Raw genomic sequence first — 19664 nt, forward strand, 5'->3', positions numbered from 1 at the left:
GAGCACCGGTTCCGTGTGACGTCAACTTGACGGAACCCTACGGAGGAGGATTGGTATAGGCGACGGCAGTTCCGGCCCAGGGGCGGGGATTATGTAATTTTCCCAGAAGCCCCACCTCGCCTCAGCTAGGCGGGGAAGAGGGAGGTCTCGCGCTGTCCCTGGTGTTGCGTCCCGCCCCGCACACTGCGCGCAGGCGCTGACGAGCCGCTCGCATTCTACGTAACAGACGGCGGAGGCTACGTGAAGAGAGGCGCGGCGTGACTGAGCTACGGTTCTGGCTGTGTCCTAGAGGCATCCAGGGCAGTAAAACAGCTGCGATCGCGGAGGCTGCGGCCAGGCCAAGAGGCAGGCGGGGCAGGGGTGGCGGACGCAGGGCGCTGGGCCGGGTTTCGGCCTTGGCCACAGGTGAGGAGCGGGCCAGGACGCGCTTGTCGGCGGGGCCGGGCCAGGCCGAGCGGTGACTCCGAGTTGCTTGGCCTGTAGCCTGGTCCGGTTGAGATAATTGTAATGGTTTAGGGGAACTTTCCCACGGAGCTGTGAGCAAATGATAGCCAGAAGGGCAGAGTTAGAGGAAATGTACAGTGTGTGCCGCAGGATGACATTAGGATGTATTGATTCTCTTGGGTGGGGAGAAACTAGGCAAGGGGGTTTAGTAGAAGCAAAAACCTCTGTGGCCAGTCTCCTCTGGAGGTTTCTAGCATGAAACGTGTTTGTATCCAACACTTATAAGGAGACAGAGGAAAGTCTGCATGATTTCCAGAATACTCGTTCTGGCCGTTGTCAGGCCTAATCTAAAATGACAACAAGGAATAATGGCCTCACTCAATCCTCTTCCCTCAAGTCTGGACTCAGTCGCTGAGGAACTATTGGATGAGCTTGCAGAAAATAATCAAACCAGACTTGTCAGTGCTTGTGTGAATTTTCCTTGGTCCTGTGTTGCTTGCTTCAGGAGTCATAGAGGCTGGGTGGCCTGGCAAGAACTTGTGCATTTGAGAACTGAGTTAACAGGTGCAGCAGAGACTTCTAAGGGGGAAGGCCAAGGTAAAAATGTCTTGGATGATTGTGACCTAAATAACCTTGAAGGATCTCCATTATAGTGCTGAGTTATCTCAGAAGTGTTTCTATGGTGTGAATATTCTAAGTGGAAATTCAATTTGAAATGATCAGATCTTTTGGTAGGCTGTTAATCGAGTTGACTGTTCCGGTGTTAACTTTTAGTTACTTATATTTGAAAAAAAAGTTTTAAGAGTAGGATTTGAAAAGGAGGCCGGACGCGGTGACTCACGGCTGTAATCCCTGCACTTTGGGAGGCCGAGGCGAGCGGATCACGACGAGGTCAGGAGATCGAGACCATCCTGGCTAACACAGTGAAACCCCGTCTCTACTAAAAATACAAAAAAAAATTAGCCGGACGTGGTGGTGGGCGCCTGTAGTCCCAGCTACTTGGGAGGCTGAGGCAGAGAATGGCGTGAACCCGGGAGGCGGAGCTTGCAGTGAGCCCAGATGGTGCCACTGCACTCCAGCCTGGGCAACAGAGCGAGACTCCGTCTCAAAAAAAGAAAAGAAAAGGAAAACACTGACAATGAAGTATTTTAACTTAAAGGGTGTTCATTATGCACCGTGAAAGAAAGAAACAGGAACTAGTATTTACTGAGAGCCTTATATGTGCCAGGCAGTGTATTAAAACTTCCTACATATCTCCTGTAATACCCACTGCAGCCCTAAGAGGCAAGTGGCAAATGGTATCCCTTTTTTGTATGTGGAGAACAGGGAATTTTAAGTAATTAGGCTAAGGTCATATTGCTGGTAAATGGTAGAACTGACATTTTATTTTATTATTTATTTATTTTTTTGAGACAGAGCCTCGCCCTGTTGCCCAGGCTGGAGTGCAGTGGCGCAATCTTGGCTCATTACAACCTCCATCTCTCGGGTTCAAGCGATTCTCCTGCCTCAGCCTCCCGAGTAGCTGGAATTACAGGTGTCTGCCACCACACCCAGCTAATTTTCATATTTTTAGTAGAGATGGGGTTTCACTATGTTGGCCAAGCTGGTCTCGAGCTCCTGACCTCAAATGATCCACCCACCTCAGCCTCCCAAAGTGCTGGGATTACAGGCGTGGACCACCATGCCCAGCCTACAGCTGACATTTTAAACAAATTCTAATTCCACCAAAGTGTGTTCTCTTTTTCCATATTTCTTCCACTTTTGACCAAATATTACAACATGAGAACTAGAGGGAAATTCTAGAAAAAGTAGAAGAGAAACTTTAACAGGTAGTAATTTAGAGGACTGAAGACCCTTAGGTCTGGTGGAAGTGGAAAATATACATTCCAGAGTTTTAAAACATTCATTAGTAACTAAAGATGGTTAAAGGAAGCTAGGGATGTTTAGAGACACATCCCAAACCTCTTTGAGGTTGACACTGACAAAGTGGCATGCTTTTCCATAGAATGTCCCTTGATACTAACCTGAAGGATCAACTAGTATAGAAAGGATGTTTAGTCCTCCCTTGATATCTGTGGGGGATTGGTTCCAGGACCCCTTGAGAATACCAAAATCCATGGATACTGAAGTCCCTTATATAAAATGGTGTAGTATTTACATATAACCTATGCATCTCCTACCGTATACTTTAATTATCTCTAGATTACTTATAATACCTAATTTAATTGTATTTTTTTAAATTGTTCTTCCCTCCAAATATGTTCAATCTGTGGTTGGTTGAATCCACAGATGTGGAACCCGTGGATAGGGCCTACTGTACTGTTGACCTATCCTTTATGGCATTTCTCAAAATCTTTTGTACCTTTCAAATTTTGTGAACTTTAATTCTTTAATTCTAAGAACATTTAATTTCTTTCTTTTTTTTTTGGAGACAGAGTCTCACTGTGTCACCCAGACTGGAGTGCAGTGGCGTGATCTCAGCTCACTGCAATCTCTGCCTTCGGAGTTTAAGCAATTTTCCTGCCTCAGCCTCCCAAGTAACTGGGATTACAGGTGTGCACCACCATGCCCAGCTAATTTTTTGGTATTTTTAGTCAAGATGGGATTTCACCATGTTGGCCAGGCTGATCTCGAACTCCTGACCTCCAGTGATCTGCCCGTATTGGCCTCCCAAAGTGCTGGGATTCTAGGTGTGAGCCACTGCGCCCAGCCTTTAAGAGCATTTAATTGCATTTAATTTCTTGAGTATCCATGGATTGCAAGGCATTGGACAATAACCTTTGATATTAAACTGATTTCTTTAAGAAGTTTCAGTGCTGTAAATGAGATTTAGAGTACTCTCTGTCCCAGAGCACCTTCAAAGAGTAGTACATATTTCCCTTTGCCATACTCTCACCTCTGTTAGTACTCAACTCACTGCATTATGGCTTCCATCCTTACCACTTCCCAGCAGTTGCCAGTAATGATTTCATCATGACCTGGCCCCTGAGGGCCTTTCCAGCCTTCTTTCTCCCACTTGCGTCTACAAACCCAATGCTCTATCATACCAGGCTCCTAAAATATGCCATTTCAGGCCTCCATGCCACACCTGTTCCTCAGTCTGCAATGCCTCTTCTCGAGTGACAAAAGTACACTACAGAAAAAAAAAAATTAGGCTGGGCACAGTGGCTCATCCCTGTAATCCCAGCACTTTGGGAGGCCGAGGCAAGCAAATCACCTGAGGTCAGGAGTTCGAGACCAGCCTGGCCAACATGGTGAAACCCCGTCTCTACTTAAACTACAAAAAAATTAGCTGGGCATAGTGGTGGGTACCTATAATCCCAGCTACTCAGGAGGCTGAGACAGAAGAATCGCTTGAACCCAGGAGACAGAGGTTGCAGTGACCCAAGATCACACCACTAGACTCCAACCTGGGCTACAGAGCGAGACTCTGCCTCCAAAAAAGAAGTAAAATAAATATGAAGAAAAATAAAGACAAAATACCCACAATTCTACTATATAAGCTAACTACTATTTGTGTGTAAATGTATGTTTTTCTAAACCAAACTTGTCCAACTCATGGCCTGCAGGCCGCATGTGACCCAGTACAGCTTTGAAAGTGGCCTAACACAAATTTGCAAACTTTGTTAAAACATTATGAGATTTTTTTTAGCTTATCGGCTATTATTAGTGTTAGGGTGTTTTATGTGTGGCCCAAGACAATTACTCTTCTTCCCATGTGGCTCGGGGAAACCAAAAAATTGGACACCCCTGTTAAACTTTTTTGTTTGTTTTTTTTGTTTGTTTGTTTGTTTGTTTTTTGAGACGGAGTCTCGCTCTGTCACCCAGGCTGGAGTGCAGTGGCGCGATCCCGGCTCACTGCAAGCTCCGCCTCCCGGGTTTACGCCATTCTCCTGCCTCAGCCTCCCGAGTAGCTGGGACTACAGGCGCCCGCCATCTCGCCCGGCTAGTTTTTTGTATTTTTTAGTAGAGACGGGGTTTCACCGTGTAGACCAGGATGGTCTCGATCTCCTGACCTCGTGATCCACCCGTCTTGGCCTCCCAAAGTGCTGGGATTACAGGCTTGAGCCACCGCGCCCGGCCTCTTTTTTTTTTTTTTTTTGAGATGGAGTTTCACTCTTGTTGCCCAGGCTGGATTGCAATGGCACTGCCTTGGCTCACTACAACCTCCACCTCCTGATTCAAGCGATCCTCCTGCCTCAGTCTCCCAAGTAGCCGGGATTACAGGCGCCTGCCACCATGCCCGGCTAATTTTTGTATTTTTGGTAGAGATGAGTTTTCACCATGTTGGTCAGGCTGGCCTCAAACTCCTGACCTCAGGTGATCTGCCCACCTTGGCCTCCGAAAGTGCTGGGATTATAGGTGTGAGCCATCACACCCAGCCAAACCTTTTTCTTTATGTGCATTTGCTTCTAAAACAATCTGGGTTTCACCTTCATTTGTAACATTTTTTTTTTTTCTTTTAGACAGGGCCTTGCTCTGTTGCCCAGGTTGTAGTGCAGTGGTGCAGTCATGGCTCACTGAAGCCTTAACCTCCTGGGCTCAGGTGATTCTCCCACCTCAGCCACTAGACTAGCTGGACTACAGGTGCATACCACCAGACTTGACTAATTTATTTATTTATTTTTGAGACAGAGTCTCCCTATGTCGCCCGGGCTAGAGTGCAGTGGTGCGATCTCAGCTCACAGCAACCGCTGCCTCCCAGGTTCAAGTGATTCTCATCAACCTCCCAAATAGTTGGGATTACAGGCGTGCACTACCACGCTGGCTAATTTTTGAAGTATTTTTAGTAGAGGCAGGGTTTTACCATGTTGGCCAGGCTCGTCTCTAACTCCTGACCTCAAGTGATCTGCCTACCTCAGCCTCCCAAACTGCTGGGATTATAGGAATGAGCGTGAGACTTGGCTAATTTAAAACATTTTTTTGTAGTGAAGAAGTCTCACTATGTTGCCCAGGCTGTGTAACAAATTTTTTTTTAATTACTTTGAGGTTTTTCTTTTGTTATTTGTGTTTTGTTTTGAGGCACGTTTCACTGTTACCCAGGCTGGAATGCATTAGCATGATGACAGTTCACTGCAGCCTCGGGCTTGAGAGCTCAAGCCATTTTCTCACCTCATTCCTCGAGTAGCTGGGACTACAGGCACATGCCACCAAACCCAGCTAATTTTTCTGTTTTTTTTGTAGAGGTGGGTTTTTGCCATGTTGCCAAGGCTGGTCTCCAGCTCTTGTGCTCAAGCAATCCACTCTCCCCAATCTCCCACAGTGCTGGGATTACAGGGGAGAGCCACCACCCTGTGTAACAATTTTTAATGGACAGCAGTAGCTTTGGTTTTTATACATCCATAGTTTAATCAAAGAGTTTAACCAAATTTCACCATCATAAATCATATTGTAGCACATGTCCTTGAAACTGAATTCCTGTGCAAATTTATTTTCAATTCAGGAATTGTGCTTTATCTTGGCATAGTATCTACTGTGGCGATATGCTTTAGTGAAGGTACATTTAATTACAGTAGGATCATTGTGAAAAGCAGTGAATGCCAAAGGAGTTTTTATATTACTTTTGCAATAATTGGTTAGCCTTTGATGATTATTGAATCCTTATGTGTAACAAAAGTTCTCTTTTAGAAAGATGCTGGTGGTTTTTGGGGAGGAAAAGTAGGGAGTGGGGAGATCATTAAGACAATACCATTTAGAATAATATGGTGGCTCTTCAGCAGGTGGGGGTAACTTGGATTGTAGTGGCTGTGGGAATCAAAGAAGGAAACACCAGGATTTGATGGCTGATAGATTTCAAAGGAAAAAGAAGGCAAAACATTAGATATCTTGTTCTTTTCAACAAGCAAGACTGGAAAAATGTGATTGATATTAATATACAAATAGAGAAATTCAGATACCTGATGATTTTGAGATGACTATAGTCAGGGATAGGGTCAGCCTGAGGGGAGGCCTGTGAAGTAAGAATGGTCTTTATTTTTTTTAAAGTTTTTTTTTTAAAAAAGAAGAATAGGCGGGGCGTGGTGGCTCAAGCCTGTAATCCCAGCACTTTGGGAGGCCGAGACGGGCGGATCACGAGGTCAGGAGATCGAGACCATCCTGGCTAACACAGTGAAACCCCGTCTCTACTAAAAAATACAAAAAAACTAGCCAGACGAGGTGGCGGGCGCCTGTAGTCCCAGCTACTCTGGAGGCTGAGGCAGGAGAATGGCGTGAACCCGGGAGGCGGAGTTTGCAGTGAGCTGAGATCCGGCCACGGCACTCCAACCTGGGCGACAGAGCGAGACTCCGTCTCAAAATAAATAAATAAATAAAAAATAAAAAGAATATGCAGCAGAGACCAGTATGTACCCCATAAAGCCTAAATATTTACTATCTTACTAGATACACGAAAAGTTTGTAGGACATCAAAACAGATATGTCTTCAAGGTTAAGTGAGTTATGACATAGGACTGGTGTTTAGATGAGGGACAGGACCGGAAATACAGCCTAAATGGGTTTGATGGTTGAAATATACTTTTCAAATTTCAGCTCAAATGGTCTCCCCTCTTTTTTTTGTGAAGCCTTACCTATTTGGTAAAATGGTTACATTGTCCTCTGTGTTTTCATATAATTGGGCACATATTTTGTCACAGATATGATATCATTATATTTGTTAATACAGAAGCTTTTTTCATATATTAGAAAACTTAATGTTCTTCAAAAAGCTATAAAACGATATATTGAATTCCATCATACACACTAGGAACAATTGGTTAGCAAAAAATTACTGCTTCTAAGCAAGTTATATGAAAGCACAGCCACCTACCTACATTTGAGAAGCAGCCTGAGAAGTGGTTCATAGCATGGATTCTGGAGGCAAAACTCCGGGATCAAATCACAGCTCTTTGTCACTTGGTAGTTGTACTACTCAACATCTCTCTGCCCCATTTTCCTTATCAGTGAAATGGGGATGTTAATATTGCAGCTTTCCTAAGAGCGTTCTTATGAGGATTAAATTAATTGCTTTTTGTAAAGTCTTTAGAACAGTGTCTAGCACGTAGCGATTTAAGTGTTTGCTCTTATGATAATTTGTTCATGCATGAATACAAATCAATCTAAGGGTGAATGGCCTTTTTATTCATGGATTATTCTTGTTACCACTAACAGATAAATAGCTACATCTTACTCCTTCATTTTTACCTCCTTCTCATTTTCTATAGAAAACTTTTTAATAGGCCCTCAAAAAATGCTTATTGAATACTCTATGTCAATGGACAGAGAGTTTTAGAAAACCCAACCTAAAGAAATTAAATGACTTGGGCTGGGCGCAGTGGCTCACACCTGTAATCCCAGCACTTTGGGAGGCCACAGCAGGTGGATCACTCAGGAGTTCACAACCAGCCTGGCCAACATGGTGAAACCCCATCTCTACTAAAAATATAAAAGCTAGCCTGGTGTGGTGGTGCGTACCTATAATCCCAGCTACTCAGGAGGCTGAGGCAGGAGAATCGATTGAACCCAGAAGGCAGAGGTTGCAGTGAGCTGAGATCGCACCATTGTGCTCCAGCCTGGGCGACAGGAGCAAAACTTCATCTCAAAAAAAAAAAAAAAGAAATTAAATAAATGACTTGACGATTTGTTGAAGATTTTACAGATATCTAGTGCCAGGATCCAGACTAGAACCCAAGCCTCTTGAGTTGTTCTTTATATAATGTGATCTGAATCTAATAGTTGTTCTTTATATAATGTGATCTGAATCTAATAGTACTGAATAAGAGAAAAGTAGGAGAGGTTTATAGATTTTTACTATTTATAAAATCTGATCAGTATGTATAGAATGGCAATCCATTTTGGGGTTCTCTTTTTTTTTTTTAAGCTTTTTTTCTCAAGGTGCAATGAAAGCCTTCCACACTTTCTGTGTTGTCCTTCTGGTGTTTGGGAGTGTCTCTGAAGCCAAGTTTGATGATTTTGAGGATGAGGAGGACATAGTAGAGTATGATGATAATGACTTCGCTGAATTTGAGGATGTCATGGAAGACTCTGTTACTGAATCTCCTCAACGGGTCATAACCACTGAAGATGATGAAGATGAGACCACTGTGGAGTTGGAAGGGCAGGATGAAAACCAAGAAGGAGATTTTGAAGATGCAGATACCCAGGTGAGGTTCTTTTTATTGCTTTCTTGGAAAAATTTGTAACTAGCACTTTTCCCAAACTTTAAAATTAATCCTCATGGCCAGATGCAGTGGCTCACGCCTGTAATCCCAGCACTTTGGGAGGCTGAGGCGGGCGGATCACGAGACCAGGAGATCAAGACCATCCTGGCTAACACGGTGAAACCCCATCTCTACTAAAAATACAAAAAAATCAGCTGGGCATAGTGGTGGGCACCTATAGTCCCAGCTACTGGGGAGGCTGAGGCAGGAGAATGGCATGAACCCAGGAGGCAGAGCTTGCAGTGAGCCGAGATCGTGCCACTGCACTCCAGCCTGGGTGACAGAGCAATACTCTGTCTCAAAAAAATAATAACAATAATACTCAGGCTCAGGAGACCTTTACTGTCTGGAATCTTCATTTTCATTCACTAGGTAGAACTCTTCTAAATGTTTTGTGGTAAGTTTCCACCTTTTACATTAACAGAATGAATTGTGTTCTTCTATTGAAACCCCAACTGGAGGAGGGGTTAGAGAATAGATACTGTTTATGGATGAGAATTGTATTATTTAGAACTTTACAATTGGCTAGGCATGGTGGCTCATGCCTGTAATCCCAGCACTTTGAGAGGCCGAGGCGGGCAGATCACCTGAGATCAGGAGTTTGAGAGCAGCCTGGCCAACGTGGTGAAACCCTGTCTCTACTAAAAATACAAAAATTAGCTGGGCGTGGTGGTGCGTGCCTGTAATGCCAGCTACTTGGGAGGCTGAGCCAGAAGAAACACTGGAACCTGGGAGTTAGAAGTTGCAGTGAGCTGAGATCGAGCCACTGCACTTCAGCCTAGGTGACAGGGCAAGACCTTATCAAAAGAAAGAAAGAAAGAGAAAGAGAGGAGGAGAGAAGGAGAGAGAGAAAGAACTTTGCCATCAAAAGCATGGGGAGTCATCATTTTGGTGTTTTGGGTGCCCCCCAGCTTTATTGAGATATAACTGACAAAAATTGTATATATTAAAGGTGCACAACGTAGAGTTTTGGTATACCTATACATACAATGTGAAGTGCTTACCACAATCAAGCTAATTAACATAGTTGTCTCCGTGTGTGTGTGTGTGTGTGTGTGTGTGTGTGTGTGTGTGTTGAGAATACTTAAGATCTGTTCTCTTAGTAGACTTCAAGTCTGTAATATATTATTATTAACTGTAGTCACCATGCTGTACATTAGGTCTCCAGAACTTTCTCATTTTAAGCTGAAATTTGTACCCAATTGTTTTGTTAAAAACATGTAACATCTGTGTTCTATGCTTGCTGCTTACACGTTCTGTTTTCCTCAACAAATGTTGCCAACAAAATGAGACACAGTTGCTGGTGACATTTGTAGAGGAAAACAGATGATGCCTCATTTTTGTAGGAGGGAGATACGGAGAGTGAACCATATGATGATGAAGAATTTGAAGGTTATGAAGACAAACCAGATACTTCTTCTAGCAAAAATAAAGACCCAATAACAATTGTTGATGTAGGTATCCAGGATTCTGAATTCCCAACTAAACAACAAAATGTCTTGTCATTAATCCCAGAAATAGAATTAATGATGTATAACTGGTATTAATGCAATAGTGGGAATTGAGAAAGAGCTTGACATCAGTTCTTCTGATAAAAATCACCACCTACAGAAGCAACCCCTGTTTATCATTCTAGCACTTCTAGTTTTACTTATCAATGAATAAGTAAAATTTATTCCTTGATGACGTACAGTACATTGAATTTATTTGGGGGATTAAGGACCAAGTGTAATACAAAGGGCTTTCCAGCTTTTCATCCCATTTGATTGTCCTTATATTTCCTTAAAGAATCTTTTATAAAGCCAGCCTAGAAAAGTAAAATGGACCTATTTTTCAAAGTATAACTATGTCCAATGACAGATATCTAAAGTATCCCTTCTGTTTATGGATTTTCTCATTCTTCCTTCCATGAGGTAGACTCCATTCAGTCTCAGCTAACATTTAATGGAATGATTTTGCTTTTTTAGGTTCCTGCACACCTCCAGAACAGCTGGGAGAGTTATTATCTAGAAATTTTGATGGTGACTGGTCTGCTTGCTTATATCATGAATTACATCATTGGGAAGAATAAAAACAGTCGCCTTGCACAGGCCTGGTTTAACACTCATAGGGAGCTTTTGGAGAGCAACTTTACTTTAGTAGGTAAGTGAGGTCAATGTCAGCCCAGCTTCTTGCTTGAAAACAATCTGGTAAGGATGATGTATTCCCCTCAGTATAAGCATCTAACTGCTTTCATGGAATACCAAAGAGGGTGCATTGTTTTTTCTCTCAAGGATTCCCCCAGCTCTTCTTTTTTTAATTTTGATTTTTAATTTAATTTTATATTATTGTTATTATTATTGAGACAGAGTCTTGCTCTGTCACCAGGCTGGAGTACAGTGGCGCGATCTCAGCTCACTGCAACCTCCACCTCCTGGGTTCAAGCAGTTCTCCTGCCTCCGCCTCCCGAGTAACTGGGACTATAGGCATGCGCCACCATGCTCCACTAATTTTTTTTTTTTTTTTTTTTTTGAGACGGAGTCTCGCTCTGTCGCCCAGGCTGGAGCGCAGTGGCCGGATCTCAGCTCACTGCAAGCTCCGCCTCCCGGGTTTACGCCATTCTCCTGCTTCAGCCTCCCGAGTAGCTGGGACTACAGGCGCCCGCCACCTCGCCCGGCTAGTTTTTGTATTTTTAGTAGAGACGGGGTTTCACCGTGTTAGCCAGGATGGTCTCGATCTCCTGACCTCGTGATCCGCCCGTCTCGGCCTCCCAAAGTGCTGGGATTACAGGCTTGAGCCACCGCGCCCGGCCTGCTCCACTAATTTTTGTATTTTTAGTAGAGACGAGGTTTCACCATCTTGGCCTGCATGGTCTCAATCTCTTGACCTCATGGTCCACCCACCTCAGCCTCCCAGAGTGCAGGGATTACAGGTGTGAGCCACCACACCCGATCTTTTTATTTTTACTTTTTTGAGGTAAGGTCTCACTCTGTTACTCAGGCTTGTGTGCAGTGGTGTGATTACGGTTCACTGCAGCCTCGACCTTCCAGGTTCGAGAGACGCTTCCATCTTAGCCTTCTGAGTAGGCAGGACTATAGGCACATGCTACCACATCCAACTAATTTTTGTATTTTTTTGTAGAGACAGAGTTTCATCATGTTGTACAGGCTAGTCTTGAACTCCTAGGCTCAAGCAATCTGCCTGCCTCAGCTTCCCAAATTGCTGGGATTACAGGTGTGAGCTACTGCATCCAGCCTTGAGGATCCTGTTTTTTGGCCTGGTGCGGTGGCTCACACCTGTAATTCCAGTGCTTTGGGAGGCCAAGGTGGGAGGATTATTTGGGGCCAGGAGTTTAAGACCAGTCTGGGCAAAATAGTGAGATCTTGTTTCTACAAATAAAATAAAATAAAAATTGGCCGGTCACAGTGGTGTGCTTCTGTGGTCCCAGCTACTCGTGAGGCTGAAGTGGGAGAATTGAACTCAGGAGTTTGAGACTGCAGTGATACAGGATCATGTTCCTGCACTCCAGCCTGGGTGATAGAATGAGAGACCCTGTTTCTAAAAATAAGAATATATTGTATTTAATAATTTTCTCATTTTTCATGAGTCAGCAGTAAAATTGCTAAACAGCTTCTGATTAGAATAATGTAATAGATGTTTTCAAAACAAGTTGATAAAATTCTGATGGAAACCAAGAAAGTTTGACATTTTAGGTAGCTTGATAAATGCTTTCATTTCGTCTTTTAGAAACTGAAAGTTCCTCAAAATTCCCTTAGAATCTGGACACTTGAGTTTTGGATCCACTGCTGAAATATACACTGAAGGATTTCAAGGAACCTCTGTAGTTGTGCAATGTAGGGAATGAGGTGGACTAACCTCACATTCACCTATTTGGCATTTAGCACCTTATTTCTCTTTAATAGTAAGCATGTATCCACCTGCTCTGCAACACACTAGTGTTTATATATTATGCTAAATACTTTACATACAGTGTTTCTTTTTTACTTTTTGTAACAGCACTGTCAGTTGGCTATAGTTGCTGTTTTCCTAAGGAGGAAACTGAAGGGCAGAAATGTTAAAAGTTATCTAAGCTATTACATTGCAACCAAGATATCAGAACTTATCTACCTGTTTCCAAAGTCTACCCTGTCTCCACTGTACCATAGTATTTCAGAGTATGTTTTGACCAGGAAATTCGGGGGGGAAAAAAGAGCAGCTTTGGCTCCTTCTACTTCCCCTTGCTTGTTTTCATTTGGTGTATCAGTCTGTTTTCCCTTGTGAGGTTGAGCAATTTCTTTTGTATACTTAATGAATTAAATGAAGAGAGAAAGTATTGGAATTTGAGCTTTTTTCTAGATTTAAAATACAACTCTTAATACTATTAGTAAGACCCAGTTATTTTGCATTGGAAAAGAAAGCTTGGTTAAAGTTAATTCGTAGGAGACATAGTGAGGAATTGCTGAGTAGTTTGTATTAACAGTATTTTTTATTCACTCCATAGGAGATTTTTTTTTCTTTAACTTTTGGCAGAGATATTTCAACTGATTTTTTTCCTATTTTGTATGTACTCTGAGAGACTTATACTCCAAGCTGATCATCGTTAAACTGACAAACATGTGCTTAGAATCCATATTTCTTCTAATAGAAACAATAGTTTTAAAAGTAAAAGGAATAGTGCTAATCTATCTATTTTAGTCCCTGTCCAAACAGAGTTCTGTAAGACAGCAAAGTATTGCTACTCTGAAGCTATGATCATTTTGCGGTCAGGTTAGAGGAACGTGAGATATTCGGCCTTGTTTTCTTTTTTTTCTTTTTTTTCTTTTTTTTGAGACGGAGTCTTGCTCTGTCATCCAGGCTGGAGTGCACTGATGCAATTTCAGCTCACTGCAACCTTCACCTGCTGGGTTCAAACTATTCTCCTGCCTCAGCCTCCCAAGTAGCTGGGACTACAGGTACACACCACCATGCCTGGCTAATTTTTTATAATTTTTTTTTTTATGTAAGAGACGAGGTTTCACCATGCTGGCCAGGCTGGTCTCGAACTCCTGACCTCGTGATCTACCCTCCTCAGCCTCCCAAAGTGCTGGGATTACAGGCATGAGCCACTGCCCCCGGCCTGGCCTTGACATTTTCTGTTGAGTCACATTAAGTGGTTTTACCCCTAGGGGATGATGGAACTAACAAAGAAGCAACAAGCACAGGAAAATTGAACCAGGAGAATGAGCACATCTATAACCTATGGTGTTCTGGTCGGGTGTGCTGTGAGGGCATGCTTATCCAGCTGAGGGTAAGTAGGAAACTTCTTGTGCGATATATATCTTCCCTTAATTTTGTCCAGCTGTGATTCCCAGCCCCCCCCAATTCAGCATCTTATCCCTTCATATTTGACTTAAAATGAGGTCTAAAAGTGATATTTATGCTAACTGGCAAATGTGTCGTAAAGTATATTTGATGGAGCATTTGATTCTCCTCCAAGGCCCTTTTTTTATACTAAGTAGGAGTTGCAATTGAATTTACTTGCTTCTCTCATTTTTTTTTCAGTTCCTCAAGAGACAAGACTTACTGAATGTCCTGGCCCGGATGATGAGGCCAGTGAGTGATCAAGTGGTATGTATTCTTCCCGCTGGTTTTCTGTGTACAGACCAAATTATTTTTTTTCTTTCTTCTTTTTTTTTCTTTCTTTTTTTTTTGATGGCATCTCACTCTGTTGCCCAGGGTGGAGTGCAATGTCACGATCTTGGCTCACTGCAACCTCCGCCTCCCATGTTCAAGCAATTCTCCTGTCTCAGCCTCCCAAGTAGCTGAGATTACAGACGCCCACCACCACACCTGGCTAATTTTTGTATTTTTAGTATAATCGGGGTTTCACCGTGTTGGCCAGGCTGGTCTCGAACTCCTGACCTCAAGTGATTCACCTACTTCGGTCTCCCAAAGTGCTGGGATTATAGATGTGAGCCATCACGACTGTCCCAAACTGAATTATTTCCTAGAGCTTTTTCCATTTCTGCCTAGATTGTGTTTTTAGTTTCTGGCAATTTGTGTCCCTTGACAAAAAATGTACCCTTTTTCTCCTTGGACAGAGTATCATCTTCCACTCTGTGCAGTTGTCAGGGGGCTTTCATGGGCCTTTTGATGGGAAAGAGGTGATACTGTATCACTACACAGATGGATTGACTTAGTGTTGATGATAGAGGGCAAAGCAATTGTGACAGGTAGTGGCCCTCATGGGTAACTTGGCTCCTTGTATATGTTTTTATCTTTGGCAGATAGCTGGGTTTCTTCTCAAATATGTTTTGCTTCAGATAATACATTTCTGGCTGAATAAGCTCCAGTCATGATCTGAGGACCTTATGTTTGGTATATCTTCTTTCCTTTATTAAATCAGTATGTTGGTCGGGCGCGGTGGCTCAAGCCTGTAGTCCCAGCACTTTGGGAGGCCAAGACGAGTGGATCACGAGGTCAGGAGATCGAGACCATCCTGGCTAACATGGTGAAACCCCGTCTCTACTAAAAAATACAAAAAAATAGCCGGGCGAGGCGGCGGACGCCTGTAGTCCCAGTTTCTCAAGAGGCTGAGGCAGGAGAATGGCATGAACCCAGGAGGCGGAGCTTGCAGTGAGCTGAGATCTGGTCACTGCACTCCAACCTGGGGGACAGAGCGAGACTCCGTCTCAAAAAAAATAAAATAAAATAAAATAAAATAAAGTAAATCAGTATGTTTATCTGCAAATTGTGTCCTTTCTCACAAATACCACATTCCTTCTTTCTTCATTGTTTCTTTTTTTTTGAGACGGAGTCTTGCCCTTTTGCCAGGCTGGAGTGCAGTGGCGCAATCTCAGCTCACTGCAATCTCGGCCTCCTGGGTTCAAGCAACTCTTCTGCCTCAGCCACCTGGATAACTGGTACTACGGGCGCACACCACCACTCCCGGCCAATTTTTTGGTATTTTAGTAGACACATGGTTTCAGCATGTTGGCCAGGATAGTCTGGATCTCCTGACCTCGTGATCCACCCGCCTTGGCTTCCCAAAGTGCTGAGATTGCAGGTGTGAGCCACCGCGCCCGGCCTCTTCACTCTTTCAATAAATAATTGTGCTGGCTCCCACTGCTACAAGAAACAAAAATATATAAGACAGTTTTTTCGGCCGGGCGCGGTGGCTCAAGCCTGTAATCCCAGCACTTTGGGAGGCCGAGACGGGCGGATCACGAGGTCAGGAGATCGAGACCATCCTGGCTAACATGGTGAAACCCCGTCTCTACTAAAAATACAAAAAACTAGCCGGGCGAGGTGGCGGGCGCCTGTAGTCCCAGCTATCGGGAGGCTGAGGCAGGAGAATGGCGTGAACCGGGAGGCGGAGCTTGCAGTGAGCCGAGATTGCGCCACTGCACTCCAGTCTGGGCGACAGAGCGAGACTCTGCCTCAAAAAAAAAAAAAAAAAAAAAAAGACAGTTTTTTCTTTTCTATAATAGAAAAAGAGAGATAGATACGTATATATGTGAAAGTATGAAATAGTATTGGGTTGTAAGTGTTTTGTTAGTGATGTAAATTAGGTACTTTGAAATAGTATTGGATTGAAAATAATATATATATATATAGATATATATATATATATTTTTTTTTTTTTTTTTTTTTTTGAGATGGAGTCTCACTCTATCGCCCAGGCTGGAGTGCAATGGTTTGATCTCGGCTCACTGCAACCTCCACCTCCCGGGTTCAAGTGATTCTCCTGCCTCAGCCTCCCAAGTAGCTGGGATTACAGGCGCCCGCCACCACACCCAGCTAATTTTTGTATTTTTAGTAGAGACAGGGTTTCACCATGTTGGTTAGGATGGTCTCGAACTTCTGACCTTAGGTGATCCACCAGCCTCGGCCTCCCAAAGTGCTGGGATTGCAGGCAAGAGTCACTGTGCCCGGCCCCACTGTTATATTTTAAATGTCTCATTTTTACTTGTAAACCTGTATTTTTATTTTAATTTTTCTAATATGGCCATGATGACTTAGTCCACTAAAATTTAGAGCCCTATCAGTTAATATTTCTGTCATCCTTTCTCCCACCAACCACCATCTTATTAGGAGGAAAGTTTGCTGTATCCTTAGCCATCTTTTTGTAGAAATTATTCTTTAAAAGCATTTTAATCATTTTCAGCTCTCTTTCTCTGTCTGTCTCCTCCTGCTAAGAGAAATTGCTTCAACAAATACGTGGCTCTTTATATTTTATTTGCCCCTTTTTAAAAATTCTGTTTAAGGTTTGCTTTGTGTAATTTCCCATCAATGATGGAAGAGCAGAAAACGTTTTCTTTTACAGCTGCCATCTTACCAGTTCTTTTCCTATATTAACATTTTCCTTCTTCCATATACTAAAAATTATTTCACCCAAGCATTTAAAGATATGATTATTAATATAACAAATATATCATATCAGAGTCTCTTTTTTTTTTTTTTTTGAGATGGAGTTTCGCTCTGTCGCCCTGGCTGGAGTGCAGTGGTGCGATCTCGGCTCACTGCAAGCTCTGCCTCCTGAGTTCACACCATTCTTCTGCCTCAGCTCCTGGAGTAGCTGGGACTACAGGCTCCTGCCACCACACCCTGCTAATTTTTTGTATTTTTAGTAGAGACGGGGTTTCATCGTGTTAGCCAGGATGGTCTCGATCTCCTGATCTTGTGATCCGCCCGCCTCGGCCTCCCACATATCAAGACTCTTTTAGGCTTATAATTTTTTATCTTTCTGGCCCAGTCAGAGTGCTATTAACTGTTTACTTGTCTGGGCTGTTTTCCAACACAAACAGCCAATTCTCAGATTCTCTGGATACCAACTGGGTATCCCACAATTGAATTCAATAATAATAATTATTATTATTTTTAATTTTGTAAATTTAAATTTTTTTTTTTCTAGAGACCGAGATTTGCTATGTTGCCCAGGCAGTTCATGAAGTCCTGGCCTTAAGTGATCCTCTCACCTGGGCCTCCCAAAGTGCTGGGATGACAGGCATGAGCCACTGTGCCCAGCCTCAATTCAATTCTGACACTATATACCTGGAATTAGCTTCAAATCCTAGAGATTAAAGGGCTCAGCCCCACAAGACTGCCCTCTTCAGATGCATTCGAATGTCCCAGGTTACCCATACTGCCATCTGGACTTCTGACCAACTAACTATTAATCAGGGGTTCCTGTGACCTCCCCTCTCAACCAATAATTTGTTAGATGACTCATAGAACTTGAAAAGACACTTATATTTACTGGTTTATTATAAGGGGACCTGGGAACCACTGTCAACTGGGAACCACTGTCAAGTTCCTAAAGGCCACCCTTCGGTCCTTACCATATGTCCCCCACCCCCAACTTTCCCATAAGCCCTTTCACATTTTGACTTTCTTCTTCAAGTAGGGCTATACTTCCTTTTAAGGACTTGCTTGATTAGGTTGGGTACACCCAAGATAATGTCCCTTTTGGTTAATTCACAGTCAGCTGATTAGGGACCTTCTGCCATGAAACAGTCTGATTATGGGGTAATATTCCATCATATTTGCAAATCCCAATCACTTAAAGGGAGAGTATATGCATCAGCGGGGAGGGAATCTTAAGGGTCATTTAGAAATCTGCCTATCACAGAACCTAACAGGTGAATTTTGTTGTTTACATTTTTTTAAAAGCAAATAAAAGTAACCATGAATGATGAAGACATGGATACCTATGTATTTGCTGTTGGCACACGGAAAGCCTTGGTGCGACTCCAGAAAGAGATGCAGGATTTGGTATGTTAGGTTGCTCCAACTCAAATATATGTAGAACTGTGTCTCTTTAGCACACACATATACAGCTTCATTGCATAATAAAAGGTCATGTCTTACTTTCAATTACTTCTTCCTCTAGAGTGAGTTTTGTAGTGATAAACCTAAGTCTGGAGCAAAGTATGGACTGCCAGACTCTTTGGCCATCCTGTCAGAGATGGGAGAAGTCACAGACGGAATGATGGATACAAAGGTAAATGCAACAGAAGACATACATTTGCTGGGCCTTGGCATTTACAGGACACTCTCCCTAAAAGTCTCATTGTACAAGTTCATTATTTTATGTCAGTGTACTAGTTTTACATTCCTTTCTCATACAAATATTAAAATACCTTCTTTAAGCAATAAATTGGCTTGTCAAAAGGACAAATTGATTAGTCAAGAAGTTCTCTAAATCAAGAGCAAATTGTTCCTGGGATTGCTAATGACTTTCAGGTTTTTTTGAAAAAGGACTATAACTTCTGATCTTTTTCATCATATCATTTGGTCTTTTTTTTTTTTTTTTGAGCTCCAGTTTGTGTAGGAGAAGAGGGATGTGTAGAGATTCCTCCTCCTTTGTTTTTAAAAAGATAGGGTCTTGAGATGTTGCCTAGGCTGGAGCGCAGTGGCTATTCATGTGTGTGATCAGAACTCACTGCAGCATCAAACTTTTGGGCTCAAGTGTTCCTCCTGCCTCAGCAAGAGCCCACCATTGTGCCTGGCTGAGAGAGCCATTTCTTTCTATTGGTTGTGTAATGGTTAACAGATCTTAGTATCATAAGAATACAGGATAATTCAGAGATGGTTATAAATGTAAGTTCAAGGTGACATGTTTATAAAGGATCCCCTGAAATTATTTTAGATCCCCTGAAATTATTTATCTTTATGCCTTCATTCTTGTTTCAAACGTTATTTTTGAGAAGTAGTTTTAGTTGCTCGATAAGAATCTTAATCATTGGTATGACTAAAAAGGAGTACTACTTTTTTTTTTTTTCTTTTTCTTAGTAGAGATGGGGTTTCGCCATGTTGGCCAGGCTGGTCTGGAATTCCTGGCCTCAAGTGATCCACCCACCTTGGCCTCCCAAAGTGCTTGGATTACAGGCATGAGCCACTGCGCCCATCCTGGAGTACTACTTTAATTCTAAAGAGATTTCCTATCGTATTGAAATTTAATTTTTAAAAAGCGTTAGTCTTGTCTGCGTGCTGTGGTTCACACTTGTAATCTCAGTACTTTGGATGGTGGAGGCAAGAGGATCACTTGAGTCCAGGGATTCAGGA

General features: G+C 42.8%; 1 protein-coding gene across 2 annotated transcripts in view; it reads left to right on the top strand.

Moving 5' to 3' along the window:
- The first annotated feature begins 48 nt into the window (after positions 1-48).
- CCDC47 (coiled-coil domain containing 47) overlaps positions 49-19664 on the top strand; it is a 30681-nt gene continuing 11065 nt past the window's right edge. The window contains exons 1-9 of one of the 2 annotated variants that reach the window (XM_033184008.1): positions 144-405; positions 2114-2115; positions 8300-8582; positions 9986-10093; positions 10607-10781; positions 13784-13905; positions 14160-14225; positions 18270-18371; positions 18490-18600. In XM_033184008.1, coding sequence (XP_033039899.1) covers positions 8319-8582; positions 9986-10093; positions 10607-10781; positions 13784-13905; positions 14160-14225; positions 18270-18371; positions 18490-18600 — 948 coding nt within the window. In that variant the 5' untranslated portion in view covers positions 144-405; positions 2114-2115; positions 8300-8318. Of the gene's footprint in view, positions 406-2113; positions 2116-8299; positions 8583-9985; positions 10094-10606; positions 10782-13783; positions 13906-14159; positions 14226-18269; positions 18372-18489; positions 18601-19664 lie in introns of both variants that reach the window. The other variant, XM_033184009.1, reaches the window with a different exon arrangement.

Source organism: Trachypithecus francoisi, unplaced genomic scaffold (genome assembly GCF_009764315.1).
Source record: "Trachypithecus francoisi isolate TF-2019V2 unplaced genomic scaffold, Tfra_2.0 Lachesis_group20, whole genome shotgun sequence".
NCBI classification, from domain to species: domain Eukaryota; kingdom Metazoa; phylum Chordata; class Mammalia; order Primates; family Cercopithecidae; genus Trachypithecus; species Trachypithecus francoisi.